This window comes from Lynx canadensis, chromosome A2 (genome assembly GCF_007474595.2).
Source record: "Lynx canadensis isolate LIC74 chromosome A2, mLynCan4.pri.v2, whole genome shotgun sequence".
NCBI lineage: Eukaryota > Metazoa > Chordata > Mammalia > Carnivora > Felidae > Lynx > Lynx canadensis.
Window position 1 is genome coordinate 140,573,140 of NC_044304.2, and position 21,489 is coordinate 140,594,628.

General features: G+C 43.0%; 1 protein-coding gene across 1 annotated transcript; it reads left to right on the plus strand.

Annotated features, from left to right (window-relative positions):
- The first annotated feature begins 3,627 nt into the window (after positions 1-3,627).
- LMOD2 (leiomodin 2) lies at positions 3,628-11,945 on the plus strand. The gene is made up of 3 exons (XM_030308352.1): positions 3,628-4,005; positions 9,377-10,714; positions 11,477-11,945. The coding sequence occupies exons 1-3, from the start codon at positions 3,733-3,735 to the stop codon at positions 11,501-11,503; spliced, it is 1,638 nt and encodes a 545-aa protein (XP_030164212.1). The 5' UTR covers positions 3,628-3,732; the 3' UTR covers positions 11,504-11,945.
- The last annotated feature ends 9,544 nt before the right edge of the window (positions 11,946-21,489 follow it).

Consider the following 21,489-nt stretch of genomic DNA (forward strand, 5'->3'; position numbering starts at 1 on the left):
AGTATTATTGACTCTAAAAGCAATTCTATTCAAAAACACAATGTAATCAAGCAAAAACCCTGAAATAGAAAATGTTGATGCCTGGAACACATTTGATTTGATCTTTTTCCTCAAAGAGAAAGTTTTGTGGGTTTTTTTTTTTTCCCTCAAGGTTGACAGGGTTGCAAAGCAATCTAAACTATTCATCATACTGTTAAGTCTGGCCAGGGTGAGGTGGCCATGTTTAATTGCTCAACAGAATTTCATCCAATGGATTTAAAGTTTGTGGAGATTACCCAGAGGGGGATCCAGTGAACTAAGATCATCTGTGAGCTGTGATTATTACAGCAATCAGAGTGATTAGTAGTATATACACAAAGATATCTAAGGACCATTGTTCTTAAGGTATTGTCCTTAAGACGCCCTAATTTTTTTTCCAGTGATGCTGTCATAGAGCAACACTCTTCCAGATTCATTTCCAAAGTCATTCATCAGCCATCCAAGATTTGGGAGAAGAAACTCACATGAGACTAAATTTATTCTGGATTGTTCCAGTGAGAAAACGAAAATATATGGGGTGATTTTTTTCAAGAGACCAGTTACAACACAATAGAAAACCATTGTTTTTAATGATTTGAGCCATCCAACAATGAAATGAATTTTTGCTAATGTATAATTATACATCATCACTGAAAGTGTTCAAGCAAACTCTAGGTGACCACTTAGGCAGTGATAGAGTACTTATGTATTTCAAAGTCCCTTTGAAAGCCTAGAATCTGATTCCAAGAATATCTCAGTAATTATTTTATAGTCACATAAAATATATATTAAAATCTGCATGCATCAAGCCTTTACTTCTCCAGGTGTGTGCTCAAATGTCACCTTATTATAGAGATCTTACCTGCATGCAATATTATCCCCACAACCTTCTCTCTTCCCTGTTACCTTGTTCTATTTCTCTCCATAGAGCTGCAGGATATGGTTTGTATTTATTTGTTTATTTATATTATGTCTGTTTCCTCCAACTAAAGAATGTAAACTCCACAAAGGAAGGGATTTTGTTGGTTTTCTTCACTACTCTAACCCCAGCACCTAAATAGGAATCTGGCCTAAAGTGTGTGTTTAATCAACTGTCAAATAAAAATAATATTAAAATGTTACAGAAAAATTAAACAAGGGAGGGGGGTGGACAGGAGAAAGAGGAAAAACACAATTCCACTATTTTTTTTGTACATAATTACATACCCCTTGTATTTTCTTCTCATCTCTTTGCTTTCAAAAAACACCTAGGTTTTTATACAGCTATAGTCATTATTTTACCTAACATGTGTTATACAGCTGAATAACTCTCATCTCATTCACCAAATCTGGCTATTGTGATTTGATGTCATTCCCAAAAATCAAACCCATTTTCACATAAAAAAAAAAGTGTGTGACCAGTGAGGCTACACAAAAGGTATATGCTACAGCCCATAAAAAACCAACGAACTCACCATTTCTAATTTCATAATCATCGCTCTCATCAGTATCATTGAAGAGTCATAGTTATTTTTGGAGGCAGAATACCATCATGAGTGAGTTAAGATCATATTAGCCAAAACATTCTTGCAAAAAAAAAAAAAAAAAAGTTGGAGAACTTACAACGGGCACTACAAGTCCATAGCAATTAAGACAAGGTGGTATCACATAAAAATAGACATATAGATCCATAGAACAGAACTGACTCTCCAAGAAACTAATCCTTACATTTATGGCCAATAAATTTTCCACAAAGGCACCAATGCAATTCAATAGGGGAAAGTATAGTCTTTTCCAAAAAAGTTGCTAAGCCCATCAGATATCTGTATGCAAAAAGATGAATTTAGACCCTCACCTTATACATATGCAAATATAAATTGAAATGAGTAACAGCCCTAAATATAAACACCTAAAACTATAGAACACTCAGAAAGAAAACATAAGAATGAGAATCTCTGATCTGGGGTTAGGAACCATTTCTTAGATAACACCAAGAATTCAAGCAGTAGACTCTTCAAAAGACACCAGTGTGGAAGAAAATATCTGCAAACCATACACTTGCTGAAGTCCTGAATATGTTATAGAACTCTTACAGACCAATAGTAACAAGGCGACCCAACTTAGAATGACTGTAAGATTTGTCCCAAAAAATACTTTATCGAGGTAAAAATAAACGCATGTAATGATGCTCAACATTACTAGTAATAAGAAGAATGAAAATTAAAACTTCAGTGAGACCTACTTAATACCCACTGAAATGGCTATAATCAGGAAGATGGGCAGGAACGAATTAGGAGGTAGAGAGACTGGAACTCACATCATGGCTGATGGGAACGTAACTGGAGGCAGCCATTTTGGAAAATAACTCTGCATTTTCTTGAAAAGTTAAATGTAAATATGCCATATAAGTCAGCAATTCTACTGCTACTATATACCCAAGAAAAATTAAAACATATGACTGCACAAAGACTTGCACATACATGTTCACAGCATTATTTACAACAGCCTAAACCTGGAAGTAACCCAAATACTCACCAATTGCAGAACGCAATAAACAAAGTATGGCATATTATGCATGTATTAATAAGTGTATATTTCTATGCATACACATTTTAACAGCTCTTTATATATATGTATGCTAAAATGATATATTGATGAACTCCTATAAAGTATGTATATATTTTTTCACACTCATAAGAATATGGACAAATATATAGATATCATTTCATGTTAGCATCCCTTCAGCTTTCAGCCCACACACCAATCTGGGTTCAAATTCTAGTTTCACCACTTTTTTAGCTCTGTGGCTGTGGGCTAGTTACTTAACCTCTCTGTGGCTGTACTGGTAAAATATGAATGACAAAATACACCTGACAGGACTGTGGGGTTAAATGAGATAAAAATATATAAAGTGCTTAGCACTAATAAACTATACCCAGCATTGTTATTTGTCTTTTTGGAGTTTTATTTGCAGATCTAGTTATGTACTAACACTTCTGGTTGAAGAGAAAGAAGCCATTTTGTGCAGTAGAGAAAGCCACTTCTGTACTTCTAGCTTCCAAGTTTTCACTTAATCTCTCAGAGCCTCAGTTGCCAAAATCTGTAAAGGAGGGTAGTCTTCTCACGGGACTTGTTATGCTTAGTGGCTTGTAAACTGCAAAAACACAATGAAAGTTTAAGCCTCTATATTATTATAGCCTTCTGTTACCATCAACGCCACCCACGATATGATTTTAGAAGAACCTGAATAACTACTTATAGAGTGATGTGTAGTCATTTCTCAACCTCTGAGATTGTAATCAAAGAATCTTTTCATGGCCATGGTGGTGGGAGCAAGTCATTGTCAAAATAAATTTCATTCTCTTGTTGTCTGAATACAAAGTGAGGACTGTGTTACTCCCTATCTGCAACACTCCCTGCCTGTCCTCATGAGCTATCAGGCTCAGCTAAATATGTCCCTGGCCAGTATGTTAATAATCCCCGCTGGTTCTGAGACCTCCATCCACCACCGATGTGACATTCTTTGTGTTCAAATGTCTAGCTGACGTCTGCTGCTTAAAACAGCCCATGCTTTCACCCCCTCTCTGCATTGTCACGGCCCTGTATCACCGCTCTTAAAAGGCCACTCTGAGCTCCAGTTGCTGACCAGCCTGCCTACTTGCCTCCCTGCCTGCTGCCGGCTGCCTTGAATGCCTGGTTCTCCAAGCTCCTTGTGGGTCTGACAAAGCAGGGACCATGTCTACCTTTGGCTACAGGAGAGGACTTAGCAAATATGAATCCATCGATGAGGATGAACTTCTCGCTTCCCTGTCAGCTGAGGAGCTGAAGGAGCTAGAGAGGGAGTTGGAAGACATTGAACCTGATCACAGCCTTCCCGTGGGGCTAAGGCAAAAGAGTCTGACCGAGAAAACCCCCACGGGGACATTCAGCAGAGAGGCACTGATGGCCTATTGGGAAAAGGAGTCCCAAAAACTCTTGGAGAAGGAGAGGCTGGGGGAGTGTGGAAAGGTAGGCTCTCGGGTTTTTTCCTTAGCTACTCCTACCCCCGACCCCCACCCCCAACCCGGGAACCTGTTTTCTCTAACTTTTTAGTCCTCTTCACTTTTCTTTCCTCATAACCCATTTGCACCTGCTACTGAACAATTCCTCAGGCCACCCAGGGGAACATAATATGTAAAATTCTTAGCTGGGACCCTTCGATTGACTTTTAGTCAATCAAGATGGCATTTTCAAGAGGAAAATAATTCACAAGCCAAGGCATGGGTTTAGATATATTGCCAAACATAAGTCTAATTTCAGTTACAAGTTGCTGATGTGGCATAGTGTGTGTGACATTACATATATATTGCAGTTAGGTAGATTTACTTCCTTCTATAAAGACAGAAGTGGGTACTCTGGTTGCTTTGACTGTAATGGTGACTACAGTAAAAATGATTCTTTTTTTTTTTTTTTTTTCCCAACACCGAAAAGTGAGCAGTGGTGGGAAATACGCAGCACTGAGAGCCATGGGGCCTTATTTCGAGTCCCTGTGCTGTCCCTAAGTTGTTAGACCTTGAACAGATAGTCCATCTCTGCAGGCTTCTCTTTCCCACCTGTCCATTGAGGGAGTTGAATCTAGGGTTTCTTTTGTAAATCAAGAACCCCTTTGAGATTTTGATAAGTTACAAAACTTCTCCTGCAGATACTGTCCGTGTCTTGTGCATACACACACAACCTCTTACATGGCATTTCAAAATGACGCCCTACATCCCGAAACCCACCTGGGGACCCAAGTTAAACGTGCCTGAGTAGATAACCTCTAAGATTCCTTCCTGCTTTATAATGGTGATCCTGAGACCGGGAAATGTGCTTATATTAGAGCTCGGGTCTTTTAAGCTCTTGTGTTCTGCCCAGTAAACAGTTACTTCGGATTTGCCTTACAGATCGTTAAGAGAGGAAAGCTCAAAAGACTATGCTCTGGGAAAATAGCAATTTGAATACAGTATAATAAATTCCCGAACCTGTGGAATAACACAGGTCAGGAGCAACAGTTTAAAACCTGTGGGCTACACTAGAATCATCTGAAATCAAAATGGCCTGAATCCAATGGCAAAGACTTCCACAGTACTAATCTAGGCACTGTTAGATGATCTTGATGATAGGGTGTGTGGGCCACATTTGTAGCAAGATATGTGTGAGCCTTGTTCATGTCAATCATTGCGGGAAGGGCCACTGGGATCAAGCCAGGGTCTGCCAAGGCCACGGTGTCTGCCTGCACTGAGGGGTGGAAGGGGAAAGTGAGGCCAGGATTGGGCTGGTCGGTTTCTCCGCAACTATGATTTTCAGAGATCCTTTTCCCCTCCTGATGTGGGATTATGTGTCAAAAATCTGATAAAATATATAAACTATAACATTTTGATTATAGTTCTTAAAGAATTTCCTTGATAAAAAGATGAAAATTGCCACAGAATAGCCAGGACAGATAGCCATCACAGCAGTAACCCAACAAAGGCATTTTCATGTCAGAATGTCTTTATACCTGTAGGAATCAAAGGGCAAAGCCTGCTGTCCGTTATGATGGAACCCGTCCTGATCCTGCCAAAGGTTTTGCTGATCCCTGCCAGTGGCTTATCAGCTCAGTTAGAGAGGCTGTGTGGTGATGAACTTCGATTCCCTTCTGGGTCGTTAACTTTTCTGCCACTGCACCTTCCCAGCCGGCCAGCTGTCTCTGTAGTCACAAGGGGGGCTGAGCAGAAGCCTCGGAGCCTGTAAATCCATTCCCACACAGGACAAAGTTCAAGGCAGCTGGCAGGTGGGGAGGGGAGGGAGTGGCCATGTAAGTGAAGAACAGTGCAATATGGACCACAAGAAGGAGATGGGGGTCTTGGTTATCAGGCCATCGGCTTTGAAAGGCTTATGAAAACCATGTTCAACTCCTATTGAATGACGGCCTCTGTCCACTTGGGTTCACACAAACTTAGGCTGCATTAAGCTCCAAGGGGTCTTGGAGGCCAGAGGGTCTAGCCCCCCCTAATTTGAGTATCTACCGGGTCTCAGGCATAGGTGCCAATAAATTCACTCATATTATTTAGTTGAATTCTTACTCTTGCACATGAGAATTGAGACTAGGAGAGGTTAAGAAATTCAGTTGAAGCTAACAGTTTATTAGGAGAGCTGACATTCAGACCGAGGTCTGCTGATGCCAAGACCACGATTCTCAAATTGTGAGTGCCCAACCCATCGGCATTACCTGGGAATTTCTTAGAACTGCTCATTCTAGGGCTCCCCCAGATCTCCTGGGAGTGGGGCCCAGCATTTTGTGGTCTCACAGCCCCTCAGGTGATTATGGCACACACCACAGTTGAGGACCGCTCAACTGTACTGAGACCTCTCAGAGGTTTACTGATTTGACTAAAGTCAGCCAGCTCTTTAGGGGTAGACCCAGAACCAGAACCGAAAACCAAGCCTCTTGCCTCTTGCTCATGTAAAGATGCCAGGGAGGTGATCAGGAGACATGGTTGGCCACTACCTTCTTGTTGCCTTATTTATTCCCCGAGAGTGCCAACATTCATGTTCTCTCTACTAGCCCTCATGCCTCACCCCATCCCCACCTTCCCACCCCCCATTCTCACAAGGATCAAGGTTAACTCCAGAGCACCGGCAGATAGCAGACCTGGAACAGTGCAGTCAGTCCAAAAGCCAGATAACATAGGAAGTAGGCAAAGATTATTTTTTCATATCCTCTTAACTCCGTCTCCAGACACTTTTCTCCCTTCTGGTGTCTTTCTTTTAGGTGTCCCCCACCTAGGGTGGCTAACCATCTCAGATTGTCTGGGACTATCTAGATTTAAGAACTGAAAATCCTGCGTCCTGGGAAACCTCTCAGTTCCAGGTGACTGGGGACAGTCACCCGCTGAGCACTGGACCCATCCTGTCAGCGGCTGGTAGCCAATGTCAATTTAGATCGTTCAGCCAACAGATATTTATTGAACTCCTACTATATGCTAAACACTGCACTAGGTAAACAAAAGAGACAGGATCCCTGTCCTTACCCAGTTAACAGTCTTTTGGGAAAAATGACAAACAAGTAATTAAAATAGGTACTTGGGGTGCCTGGGTGGCTCAGTCAGTTAAACTTCCGACTCTTGACTTTGGCTCAGGTCATGATCTCACGGTTCATAAGCTGACAGCAGGGAGCCTACTTGGGATTCCCTCTCTCTGTCTCTCTCTCTCCTTGTCTCTCTGCCCCTTCCCCGCTCCGCTCTGTCTCTCTAAATAATAAATAAATTAATTAATTAATAAGTAAGTAAGTAAGTACTTCACTGGGGGAAGTACAATGCCCTATATGGCAAGGATAATATGAGGGGATAATATGAGGAAGTGTCAAAGAAGGCTTTCTGGAAAAAGTGTCATTTAGATGTTACATTAAGACTCATTGCTGGATAACAGTTTCAGATATTGTCTCTCAGACACATTTTTGTTTGTTTGTTTTTATTTATTTATTTTTGAGACAGCACAAGCAGGGGAGGGGCAGAGAGAGGAGGACAGAGGATCTAAAGCTGGCTTTGCACCGACAGCAGTGAGCCCGCCGCCAGGCTCGAACACAGGAGCTGTGAGATCATGCCTGAGTGGAAGTCGGACACTCCACCAACTGAGCCACCCAGGTGCCCCTCTCAGATATATCTTGAGGGGAAAACATCTCTTGCAGATAAGAGCCTGAAGGTCTTCCAGGGGATAGGGGATAACATGTAAGGCTGGCATGAAGGGCAGTTTACCTTACATTTTGAGAAGGTCCCTTTCCTCCAAATACCGAAACAGCTAAAACTTCACACAAACACACACACACACACACACACACGCACGCACGTAGTATTCCCCATCCTCCTGCTCCTGAAGAAGTAAGTAAATAAAGACCGGATAACCATCCCAGGAGTGGCTGACCCCTTCCCCAGGCCATCGCTTGGTGCCTGCCACTCCAAACAAGTGGATAACTGGAGGCTATTTTGTGGTAGCAACTGGGCAAACAAACCTGGAGACGTGCACAGTGTTTTCCAAAGCTCATTCCACATGCCTCAGGCGGCAGGAGCCCTGGGGGGAAAGGGAGGGCTTGGGGCCTTAGAGGAGATAAAAGACAGGACTAAAAAGATAGCATTCGGGGAAATCAGACTCTGTTAGCAATTTCCAGAATTTTTGATTTTTTTAATCAGAAAAGATAGCAAGAAAAAGAGAAAGGAGGGGTCATTCAGGCTTCTTAGTACAAAGTCTTGTAAGCAGGAAAGACAAAGATAGCATTGAGACTGTGTTTGCCTGAAAGTCTTTCATAATTGATACATGGTAAATAATTTAAGACCATGAGGCCGGGGCAATGGCTTGCTTCAAGATTTTCTACTGTTCTCTGCTGTTTCACGTGATGGTTGGAATCCAGTTAGGGCCAGGGGCCATTATCTTTCCCACCTGCTGTCTTCCGCAGTCCATCTCATTTAACCCTGCCCCAGCGTGAGATTTCAAGTTGATTTGCTGCAAAGGGTGACCTGAATGTTTTTCTGCATCGAGCTAGGTTTTGACCTGCAGCTAAGAACAGCAGCCCTGCCCCCTCGGCTTCTCTTCCCCACAGCAGCAACAGGGACAGCGGCCACTCTCAGGTGGTGCGGGGCCTCTGAGACCCTGTGCCAGGCCCTACCCCAGAGGTAGGTTCTCGCTGGAGAAGCAAAGGATGCCGCTGCCTCTGGCTTCACTGAGACAAGCCGGGGCACAGAGCACTCCGTGGCTGTCGCAGCTGCTTCTGGAGGCAAATCGGGGGAAGAAGTTTTGAGCGTTCAGAAAGGGAATCCATTAACATGTGTATTTTCGTTGTCATTTGTTTCTTCGGGATGGAGTAATAAGGAAGGGCAGAGGAGTGATTCCACAAGGGAGGGTTGAATTTGCTAAATTCTAAGTAAACAAGGAGTCACATAGTTCAGAGCAAGTTGTTAAAGAGAATGAGAAACGTATCAAGGGTTTTCCAAAGCTGAAGTTCTGACTCATTTATTCAAATTGACAAAATGATAGTAAATTTTAATACAGTGTATTGAATTCTAGATATTTATGCTGCAGAAAACAAATGAAATGTTTGTTTATAAAAGCTCTTGAAAGATATGCAATGAAAGGTTAACCCTGATCACCCCAACTAGAGAGGTCAGAAGCAACAGAGTGGTCTTTTTTCCTTACATGCTTCTGTATTACTTGCCGTGTGTTATTTCCCTTTTTTACTTACTGAGATATAATTGACATATAACATTGTTTTGCTTTTAGATGTACAACATAGTGATTTGATCTATTGCAAAACCATGTGTTACTTTTGTAAATTTTTTTAAAATGTGCTGACAAAAGACCAATTTACTGATGCTACTGTGCTCTTCAGGTTGCAGAAGAAGACAAGGAAGAGAGTGAGGAAGAGCTTGTTTTCACTGGAAGTAACAGTGAGATTTCTGAGGAGGTGTATACAGAAGAGGAGGAGGAGGAGGAGGAAGAGGAGGAGGAGGAAGAGGAAGAAGAGGAAGGAACAGCTGAGAAGGAGAAAGGTATTAATGGAACTGTAAATTATGATAGCACCGATTCTGATAACTCTAAGCCAAAGACATTTAAAAGTCAAATCGAAAACATAAATTTGACCAATGGCCACAGTGGAAGGAACACAGAGTCGCCAGCTGCCATTCACCCTTGCGGAAATCCTACCGTGATTGAGGATGCCTTGGAAAAGATAAGGAACGACGACCCTGACACCACAGAGGTCAACTTGAACAACATCGAGAACATCACGTCGCAGACCCTCGCCCGCTTCGCCGAGGCACTCAAGGGCAACACGGTGGTGAAGACCTTCAGTCTGGCCAACACACGCGCGGACGACAGCGCGGCCATGGCCATTGCGGAAATGCTCAAAGTCAACCGGTACATCACCAACGTCAACGTGGAGTCCAACTTTATCACGGGCAAGGGGATCCTGGCCATCATGCGGGCTCTGCAGCACAACACGGTGCTCACGGAGCTCCGCTTCCACAACCAGAGGCACATCATGGGCAGCCAGGTGGAGATGGAGATCGTCAAGCTGCTCAGGGAGAACACCACGCTGCTGAGACTGGGTTACCATTTTGAGCTCCCAGGACCAAGAATGAGCATGACGAGCCTCTTAACGAGAAATATGGATAAACAGAGGCAGAAGCGGATGCAGGAACAAAAACAGCAAGAGGGCTGTGATGGAGGAGCCAATCTTAGGACCAAAGTCTGGCAGAGAGGAACACCTGGCTCTTCCCCTCATGCATCTCCCAGGCACTCTCCCTGGTCATCCCCCAAACTCCCCAAGAAAGTCCAAACTGTGAGGAGGAGCCGCCCTCCATCTCCTGTGGTCCCACCCCCTCCTCCTCCCCCACCCCCCCCTCCTCCTCCTCCCCAAAAGCTGCCACCTCCTCCCCCACCCCCCCCTCCTCCACTCCCAGAGAAAAAACTCATCACTCGAAACATTGCAGAAGTCATCAAACAACAGGAGAGTGCCCAGCGGGCATTACAAAATGGACGGAAGAAGAAAAAAGGGAAAAAGGTTAAGAAACAGCCAAACAATATCCTAAAGGAAATTAAAAATTCCTTGAGGTCAGTGCAAGAGAAGAAAATGGAAGACACTTCCCGACCTTCTACCCCACTGAGATCGGCTCATGAGAATCTCATGGAAGCTATTCGGGGAAGCAGCATAAAACAGCTGAGGCGGGTAAGTAACCCAAGAGCAGATTTGGGGCACGGATGTGGTAAGTGAGGGAGCCCCTATGACACGATGGTACCAAAGTCACCTCTCAACATATTTATGAATGTTTAAAATATTGCAGCGTGCAAGAGCAAGCATCCACATTCGGAATACCAGGAGCAGGTGACCAGTGGGCACATTTCCACTGGAGAATGAGCCTGGGCCACCTTCTTAGCATCTCGGTTCCAGAAGGGCCAGGCCTATTTTAAGGCACTCCAATATATAAAAATCCTGATTTCCTTAATAAGAAAATCAGGGAATATAATCTATATTCCAAAAAAGATTATCACTTGTCAAAATTTTTACCACAAAGTTTCAGGTGATTTAAAACCTAATTTACAATATAGAGGCACCTGGGTGGCTTTGTAGGTTGAGCATCTGACTCTTGGTTCCGGCTCGGGTCATGATCTCACGGTTTGTGGCATCGAGCTCCACGTCGGACTCTGTGCTGACAATTCGGAGCCTGCTTGGGATTCTCTCTCTGCCCCTCCCCAACTCGCACGCATGAGCCCTCTCTCTCAAAATAAATAAACTTCAAAAAATAATAAAAATACAAATAAATGTTAAAAATAAAACCTAATGTATCATATAAAATTTGAATATCACACAACAATAATCAATCTATAGCTGAGGTAGTTTCAGAGAACACTGCTCGAGACGTGCCCTACAGATAGTTTTCGTTTTATCATTTGTGTTGTTTTATTGAAAGAAAATTCCCCATTCTTCCAGGTGGAAGTTCCAGAAGCTCTGCGATAAAAACATGATCTTGAGAAGAGGATGCAGAATCATTCAGCGGTATTAAATCGAATGCATTGTGACCTGTTTCTAAAGTACCTTCTTCAGTTTGAAATGTTTCCTGACTTTAAAAATAGCCTCACCCATTAATTCCAAAAAGAATTTTAAGAAACAATCAGCATGTTTCTTCTGTAAATATGAAAATAAACTACTTTTTTATGTTATGAGATTTGTATTGGCAAGAAGCAGTTTATTTAAAGATGCTCTTATATCCCTGGATGTGTTGGTAACTCCCAGCTGTTGTGAGTTAATGAAATGTGCTGTTATTTTTGTAATCCCAATAAATTTGGATTGAAGTTTTTGGGTTTTTTTAAAACAAACTAATTTTTGTGTGTTTGAGTTGATGCATATGTGAGGTGTGTATGTAACATTGCTAAATATTAAAAATATGACATTCTTACCCAAAAAGGGCTTGGGTCCTTAGCATTTTCCTTTCTTTGTTTTTTCACATCCAAGAAAATTCGATCAGAGCTCTTTCTAAAATGTCTGAAATCAAAAATTTTCTTCAAAGTCTTCTTGGTAGTGAGATAAAAGCTGTAGGAAACTTCCTGAAGTGGCCATCACCATCCTGGACGCACTGATGTTAGACCCATTCCCAAAAGGCTGATAGGTACCCAGGAGTCAATTCAATCATTTACAATTAAAGTCAACTATTTCCGGAGGAAAGAAAAAAAGTGAAGGAAAGCTTCTTGATAGAGGAAATCGTGTTAGGGGAATTCCTGGAAAATAAGCCCTGAACGCAGAGTTATCTTGTAGCCGACACTGAAGATTCACCTCTCAAAACTCCCTTTGAACTTTCCTTAGATGAGCCTTAGTCCAGTGGACCTCAGCCTTTGTGTGCCCTCCACAAACGGTGACGTTGACGTCCTCGACACACATCCGGGGACAAAGGCACATGTATTTCTAATCCCCAAATATCACCTCCCCGTCACTCAAGGAAGACCTGAAATCAAATTAGAGAAAGACGTATCCGAGATTTCCTTCATCTGGCTCCAGTGCTCCACTCCAACTTACGAAAGCTATAAATCTCTTCTAAAGTCCTTTGTCTTAACTATGATTAGCAGTGTTTCCTTTGTGTCCTACAGAGTCTAACAGTGGTCCTGGCAAAACTCTCCGGGCCACTCATTCAGTAATTGTTTGCTCTACATACAAAGCTTTGGATTATCTTCAATCAAGCGGATTTTGTTTCACTAGAATATTTCTCCAATAGTTCTTGGGTCTGTTTCTTTTAGTCTGTTTCTATTGTTCTGCCATTGTCTTACTCAGAGAGAACGGCCTATATAACCTCTGAAGGTGGGTGCCAGCGACCTCCGAGGTAGCTGGCTCCATGTGGGGAGCGGCTGACATCTTCTGAACTATCTACATTGTCTCATGAATATATTTCACGAAAACGTCAAAAGGGGCTGTCCCCATTTTAGAGATGAGGAAACCATTCCGGGAGGCAGCGGGCTCAAAGAAGTCAAGTTTGCATGTGACCATGCGTATCTCTGACTGTACAGCCTGGTCCCTTTGTACGTGACATCACCTCCCTGCTTCTCTCCAGACTCAAACCTTCTAAAGGGTCCCTGTTCTCACAACAGTGATGGGGATTTCAGTTTCTACTTTCAGTGACTTCACTGTTTTTATTAGTGTTCACAATCATGCCCATTATTAATATGCAAACAGAAAGCTAAAACGCAGGTTCTTAAAAGACGTGTGTCTGTGTGCGTGCGCACGTACATGTGTGTTTATTTAGAACAGAAAGCCAAGGCCAAACCTCTTTTCCCATCCCCCTTGTATGTGCATGAGAACAGGGCTCCTCTAAATTGAAAATACTTCCGACTTCATCATGATGAGGCCGAGGGGCAAACGGTTGCTGATAAATCAGGGTTGATAAAACCACACATGAATCCCAGAAAGCCGGTGTGGAGAAATTCTCTGGAGTGAGGAGAAGAGGTTAGTGATCTGGGCGGCTGAGAGCCATATGGCTGGGGACACGGGCCAGGCCTTCTCACCAGAAGTGAGTGATTGGCAAACAGATATTCTGACCTTTGCATTTAAAAGTCTACGTTGCTAGGGATGCCTGGGTGGCTCAGTCAGCTGAGCATCCGACTTCAGCTCGGGTCACGATCTCACGGTTCCGTGCGTTCAAGCCCTGCATTGGACTTTGTGTTGATAGCATGGAGTCTGCTTGAGATTCTCTCTCTCTTTCTGCCCCTCTCCCACTTGTGCTCTCTATCTCTCTCTCAAATAAATAAACATTTAAAAACAAATAAATAATAACCAAACAAACAAACAAATAAAATCTACCTTGCTGGAAATGTCTAGGCCCGAGGAGAGAGCGGCATGCACTTCCTGGGAACTTCACAAAATGTAAATAAAGACATGGACCCTCAGACTCAATCTACAAAACAAAATGTTATAAAGCCCATCACAACACAGGTGTGACAGGATCAGAAACTGAGTGGGTATATTTAGCATTCAGGAAAACCCTTTCTAGAATGTTGTTTCGGAATACAGCACTGTGAACATTTGCGGTGTTAGGACTCTCTCCATTCAGCACAGGAGAGGGATTCTTAGTTTACCCTTCCTGCAAACTCATACAGTTTGAATGAACACTAATTAGTTCATCCTCTAACAAGAGCTTTCAGCTCACTGGGAGAAGACCAGTGCAGATGAAGTGTTTAGGCTGTGATTTATATTTGCACGTTAATCTCCTGAGGTACACATCATCCCGATTTGAAACAGAGCCAGGATGCTGCGTCTCACTCTGCTTCGAGAGCCGTGCTGCCACAGGTATTTAATAACTCAGTGTCAGCAGGATGTTGATTTAATACCTGCCCTGACGTAGTTGCTCTGAGTGAAAGGAGGAGGTACCAGGCTGCAAAAAGCCTATATTGAGACGCACCGAGGAGTAGGGTAGATCCACTGGTTCTGGAGAAGGCCTCTTAGCCGCTTCCTTCCGGGACAAACTTAACACTCGTTTCTCTGTTTCTCTGAGGGTTGGGAAGTGGAGTTTATTCTCATTAATGATCAAATAGCATGGTCTGAAAGGCTAAGAATTGATCTAAGAACTAGAAAACTCAGAAATATGGGGCCAACATTACGGTACTAAACGACTTCCACAAATATTTTCCACCTGCCTACCACGTTCCGGATGCTTTCTGGATGCTGAGCATACCCAGCGATAAAACCCCTGTCCTCATGTACCTTACGTTCCTTTACAAAAAATTTGTTTTAATGTTTTTAATTTAGTTTTGAGGAAGAGAGAGAGACAGAGTGCAAGCGGAAGAGGAGCAGACAGAGGGAGACACAGAGCCCGAAGCAGGCTCCAGGCTCTGAGCTGTCAGCACAGGGACGGACGCGGGGCTCGAACTTGTGAACCGCGAGATCATGACCTGAGTGTAAGTCAGACGCTTAACCAACTGAGCCGCCCATCATGTACCTTGCCTTCCAATCGAGGGAGTTTAGTTTAACGCCGTTCCTGCAAGCATCATGCATTTCCTTACCAGATGCTTCCTGTGTTTAAGACCCTGTGCTCAATGCTGGCGAGACCAGGTTCAATTAGAAAGTGTCCTCCACCTCAAAGCAATGGGAATGCTGAGAAAACCATCCCTTCCCGAATCTGCGGCAAGAACAGAGTTAGAGGCAGGTGTAGGGTCCCGGGCGGGCACTGAGGAAGCCTAATCATCTAAAGTCAGTGTCAGCGAACTTTTTCTGTAAAGAACTAAGCAGTAAATATTTTAGACTTTCTGGGCCATTAGGTGTCTGCCAAAAGTATTCAACCCTGCCCTGCAGGGCAAAAACAGCCACAGGCAATACAGAAGTGAGCAGAGCAGGTCTGTCTTCTAATAGGACTTTATTTATAGACACATTTAAATTTCAGATAACATTCATGAGTTGTGAACTTTCCTCTTTTGATTTCTTCAACCATTGAAAAATGAAAACACTCTTCTTAGGTCACGGGCTGTACAAAAATAGACATTAGGTGGATTTAACTTGTAAGCCACAGTTCACCATAGACCCTTGACCAAAAGCAGACAAGGGGTCAAGAAGAGCTTCTTAAGGAAGGTGACACATGAATTGGACTTTTAAAGAAGAGAGAAGGGGGCGCCTGAGTGGCTCAGTCGGTCGAGCGGCCGACTTCGGCTCGGGTCATGATCCCGCGGTCCGTGAGTTCGAGCCGTGCGTCGGGCTCTGTGCTGACAGCTCGGAGCCTGGAGCCTGCTTCTGTTTCTGTGTCTCCGTCTCTCTCTCTCTGCCCCTCCCCCATTCGTGCTCTGTTTCTCTCTGCCTTTCAAAAATGAATAAATGCTAAATATGTATACATACTATATATATTATACATACATATTATACATATTATAGATATTAATATGTATTATGTAGATACATATATATATTATACATATTATATATATAAAAGAGAGAAGATGCCAGGCTAAAAAAAGGGTCACATGATGAAGTCAGGGAACAAGGAAGGATATTTAAGTTTGTGGAAACAGAGCAATCTAGAAAATAGTTGAAAATCATAGGGTTTAATGTAATTCTGTAAAAACAAGGATTTGGTCAAGAGTTAATATTTCAGTCTTTTTTTTTATAGTATTGATGATTTTGGTGAATTGAAAATATAACTATTGTATAGTTTCTGCATGGCCTACGTTTTTACAAAAATAGTCTGTGATCATTAAGAAAAATCAGAGTATACAGATAAGCAAAAGAACCTAAAGAATCCCCATAATCCTGCCCACACAGAACAACCACTGATGACCCGTTAGTGTATATGCTTTTAGATTCTCCTTGAAGCATATTTAAATACACATATTACTTTGTTTTCTACAAAAAGGGGAAGATAGCATACATACCTTTATATAACCCACCATATTTTATGTAAGAAAGTTCAGTGACTGTTGGATAATTAGGTTATTTTGATTAGTCCTCTGATGTTGGATATATAGTTTGTTTTAACCCATCCCTTTGAGTTATTCTGACTTGCAGCTCTTCCAAAAAGCTCTTACAAGAACTGATTGACTGAATGATTGGCAGCTAAAAAGCCATCTCCCAGATAGACTGGGGTTGTGACCCATCATTGTGGTATACCCAAACTGGAAATTAGGTTTCAACCAAATTATCATGTTTACCAACTTTTTCGTGGCCAAATTATATGCCTATCTGAACCGCAGAGGCATGCATTAGTAAGATGTCTTTCAAAAACTTCATACTATTTTCTACTTATGAATAAAAAAAGCTGGGATGAACTGAGAGTTACAGAAGCCCAATCTGAGTGACTTAGTGCAAGCTAAGGAATGTGGACTTAATTATGAAAGTCTTGGGAGCATCAAAGAATTTCAAGAGGAGGAATGACATGATGTTTATAAAGGTTTTGAAAATATGACCTGTGTAACCAAGAGAAGGATGGATTCCGTGACGTCCAGGCTTGTGGTAGGAAGACCAGTCGGGAGACCATTGCTATCATTTAAGAACAAAATGATACAGGGGCGCCTGGGTGGTTCAGTTGGTTAAGCGTCTGACTCTTGACTTTGTCTCAGGTCATGATTTCACAGTCTGTGAGTTCGAGCCCCATGTCAGGCTCTGTGCTGACAGTGCAGAGCCTGCTTAGAATTCCCTCTCTCTCTCTCTCTCTCCACCTCTCTCTGCCCTTCTCTCTCTCTCTTTCAAAACAAATAAATAAACCAAAAAAAAAAAAAAAGAATGAAACAACACAAATTTGAACTATGAACTCTGTGTAAGTGTAAAGGAGTCAAAACAGAGCAGAGACTAAGGAAGCACATATCCCACAGAATTTAGTAACGGGCTAACGTAGGGGGCAGGGAGCAACAAAAGAGAGGAGTCTGTGTCGACACTTGTGTTCCTGGCCGGGCCATTTGGGTGGATAGCAGTGCCACAGAGTGGGACAGGAATGCAGCCGAACAGGTGCTGGAGGAAGAAAATGACTTCAGTTTTAAATACATTGTGACTGAAGTGCCTGTCCGTTTGACTGTGTGGGCGGGTCTAGAATGATGGGGATGAGATTCCTACTGGAAATGGGGGCTTGGGGGTCACATGGTATGAGTGGCATTTAGAGATGGCAGTTTGGGTGAGGACAGTCAGCGAGTGTGGAGAATGCAGAAGCATTCTGAGTGTAACCGGTCAGAAGGAGAGGAGAATTGTGTGGCAGAGGACAGAGTTGCCCCAAGGAAGGTGCCGTCAGTGCCGTAAAATGTCTCAGCAAGTTTTGTCTCAGCCTGAAGGGGGTCACTTGAACTGGTGGTCTTGATGAGAGCAAATTCATGGGAGCAGTGGAGATGGAAATCGATTGTAGGGCTAGGGTGGGACATTCTCCAAGATGAGTGTAGTTCAGTATTTCACTAAAGGGTCTACTGCTGGTGGACGGCCAGAGGGTCCCAGACCTCAGAAGAGAAAAGGTACATCCTCCTGGTATGTATTTTCACTTGACATGAGAAATTAAAATTATATTTTAGACACACACACATACACACACACGTAATCATTTTTACTTGATATGAAAAAATATTTATATTATTTATATACTTATATATAAATTTATAGATATGTCAAGTAAAAATGACGTATGTATGTGTAGATATATATATATATATATACACCCTGATTTTTGAAAGTTTGCATTATACCTCTTCACTTTTATGAAAGACCTATGTTAGTACCCATTTCCATCGACCAAAAGGAATCCAAAGAGGATTTTCATCTTTGAAAAAAACCCCAAAAACCCAAAACCGAGAATAGCATTCAGTGTTTGTTTTGCAGTGAGCTAGTTAAGGGGTAAAGCACACCTCAGGCTGCGAGAGGGCCCAGCCAAGACCCCTCACCAGGACCTGTGCTCAGCATCTCAGCACCAAGCCTCCATAGCTTTGAACCACGTCTGTGAGCATCTGTGCTTTATCTCAATTTATTTCGTGCATTTGTTAGGAAGTTGTGTGCCAGAAAAAACTAGGAGAGGTTATTTTTTGGATCTGGGAATACTCACAAATTTTTCCATACAAATTAAGTCATTGCTTCTTTGCTATATGCCATTTCTGCTTATGGAAGTTTTTATAGGAACACTCTAGGATAACTTTAGGGGGAAACTGCATGTATGTTCTAGATAAAGTCAGTTGGAAATCTCATTCCATATCTGTGACAGGCCATGGTCTTCGGCAAGATTTCAGAGAATTCCTGGGATGGAGGAGAATTCCTCCTCATAGTTGTCTCTGGGTCCCTGCTCCGAGCCTGCATCTACCAAACCTATGATTTAATGGCCCTGGTGCAAATTATACTGACCTAATGTGGCGACTGACCCATGGCAATCAGCCCTCCTTCTTGATTTCCAAAGCCCCAACATTGCATGAAAATTGGGGCAACGAAGGAAGGTTGATATTAGAGCAACACAAACGACTTCAAACCAAACATGAGACCTTACTGTTGTGAGAAGTCCTCTGTCTAACTTACCATCAGAGATTCCCTCCCCCCGCACGCCCCTGGCTATTTCATCCCACTTAATAGTCTGTGTTTTCTTGCTAGCGTATCACTTCCTTCCTCTTCTGTCATGCTTCTGCACCACTACTGTCCCCCCTAAATTACTTTCGGGAATTCAAGATTTGTTTCACTCTGGTATGCACAGCAAATTCAGCTCTCTCTGGTCCCATCCCAACGAGAAGTTCGGGTCTACCTTTGCACCTCCAAGCTAATTAGTGTGATGCAGATCCCATGAGCCCTTTATCTAACAGGAGCCACCCTAAAGTTATGGCTGTGAATAGAATTTCTCCCCCCTGGAAGATGCTATATGTTCTCCCAGAACAACACAAAAACCCGCATATAGTCACTCACAATCTATTATCTGGACTGTCGCTTCTGAACTGGTTTCTTCCTGACTGGTCGCTCTGCTTCCATTCCCACTCACCCCAACTTGTCTTTAACATGCTAGAGTGATTGATATTTGTCCAAAATGCAGTTCTGATCACAGCAGCCCCTGTTTGAAATTCTTCAGGGGTAGCTCATATTCTACAGAATAAAATTCAAATCCCTTTGCCTGGCAGACATGGCCCTGATGATCTCTCTGCCTCATTTCCACCACTTGTCCACATGCGCTAACGCCGTCCTGAGCAACCTGCAGCTCCCTGAACAGGCGGTGGCCCCTCTTGACACACCCCTTTTCGCATACTTCTTACCTGCCTGGAATTCCCCTCCCACTCTTTAAATCTGGATAGCACCTAATTCATCCTGCAAGAGACCTTGAAAGACAAGTAGCTTATTGACCCAAGGAGATGGGAAAAAGGGCATCCTGCAGAAGAGCCTTGTTCTCCACAGTCTCCCTGGGTGACCTCATCCAAGCTGCTATCTTTATTTTTTTTTTCTTTTTTTTTTTTTTTTTAAATTTTTTTTTTTTTTCAACGTTTATTTATTTTGGGACAGAGAGAGACAGAGCATGAACGGGGGAGGGGCAGAGAGAGAGGGAGACACAGAATGGGAAACAGGCTCCAGGCTCTGAGCCATCAGCCCAGAGCCCGACGCGGGGCTCGAACTCACAGACCGCGAGATCGTGACCTGGCTGAAGTCGGACGCTTAACCGACTGCGCCACCCAGGCGCCCCCAAGCTGCTATCTTTAAATACGACTCATATCACATGACCTCCAAATCCTTACTGCCAGCACAAATAAACGCCCCCCGTGATTCTGAGCCCACACATTCACATTCAGACATGATGTATTTAAAACTGAACTCATCTTCCTCCTTCAATACCCACTCCTGTTATATTTCATTTTCCACAGTCTCACAATATATTTTGCTTTGCGCTGCGTACTATTTGTGTACATGTCTTAATCTTCCCACTGTCCTCCTGGACTATATATCCTGGAGACCAGAGACTATATCTTATCTTTATGCCTAATAAACAGCAAGCACTCAATACACGTATTTGAATAGATGGAGATATCAGCTACTCAGGGACAATGAGGAAGCAACGTGACAGTGTCTTCCCATCGTTCCTCCCGGAGTGGCCAACAGTGGGATGGGATCAAAAAGGAACATGGTTGGGAAATGAAGTTCTAGAGGAAGATTGGTCCCAGGTTTTAAGACAAGTCAGGACCTACACATGGAGGCTTAGGGGCTCCAAGGAGCACCCAATGATACCATTTCCTTTGTGAATATTGTAAGGCCAGAATTCTAAGAATATTAGCATCCTCTCTTGATGCCCCTCCTCCCTCAAAGCCCCCATCCCTTTTCTCTCTGTGATCTGGGAGCAGAGGTCAGGCTACGTTCACGAGTGGCTGTGCAAGCTATTGTCAGGAGAGCACTGGGGCCAGCCAGGGACTGACACTGGAAAATGAAAAGCCCTGCTCTCTAAAAGAACCATCTTGAGGTAAAATTAGTATAATCTTTAAAACCCTAAAGACAAATTTGCAGTCTAAAGTGGAGGGTTTTACTCTGATACATTCTCTGTTTGCATATTAGCTATTCTGCAATAATTTTCAGACGACTAACTACGTGTTCCGGATGGAAACATTGTGCAATTAGCTATATAACCTTTATTATAAACTAAACAGTTTCTTAGCAACACAGCTGCCGTGGGGTTATATATTTTGGATTTTTAAAAATTAGATGTGTCATTGACAAACATACAAGCTGTGGTCCAAATACTGCTGTCACCAGCACAAACCGCTAAATTTCCTCTCCTCCTGAATGAAATCTCAGATGATCCATCTGAGTGATCACTGTTATATAAACACAAAAACAGATGATCAAAAGTCAGTCTCAGGTTGCACTTTGCAAACTGCCCTCCCTGAATTTATCTGGGATTAACTCCTCTTCGAGCCCAGGGCTTGGTGGTGGCGGCACGCAGATTAAAAACCCGTGAATCCATGTAGGCGAATAAGCCCACGAGTGGCTGCTCAGAGGAACCCTTTGCAAACCCTTCAGCAAAATTGGGAATGTTAAACAACATTTTTTGGACA

What these genes read in the sequence shown, in the direction of transcription:
- LMOD2 (XM_030308352.1), top strand. Translation starts at nt 3,733, where the DNA reads ATGTCTACCTTTGGCTACAGGAGAGGACTTAGCAAATATGAATCCATC. An exon ending in GGCTGGGGGAGTGTGGAAAG is followed by an intron (nt 4,006 to 9,376) that starts GTAGGCTCTCGG and finishes TGTGCTCTTCAG; the next exon opens with GTTGCAGAAGAAGACAAGGA. An exon ending in GCATAAAACAGCTGAGGCGG is followed by an intron (nt 10,715 to 11,476) that starts GTAAGTAACCCA and finishes CCATTCTTCCAG; the next exon opens with GTGGAAGTTCCAGAAGCTCT.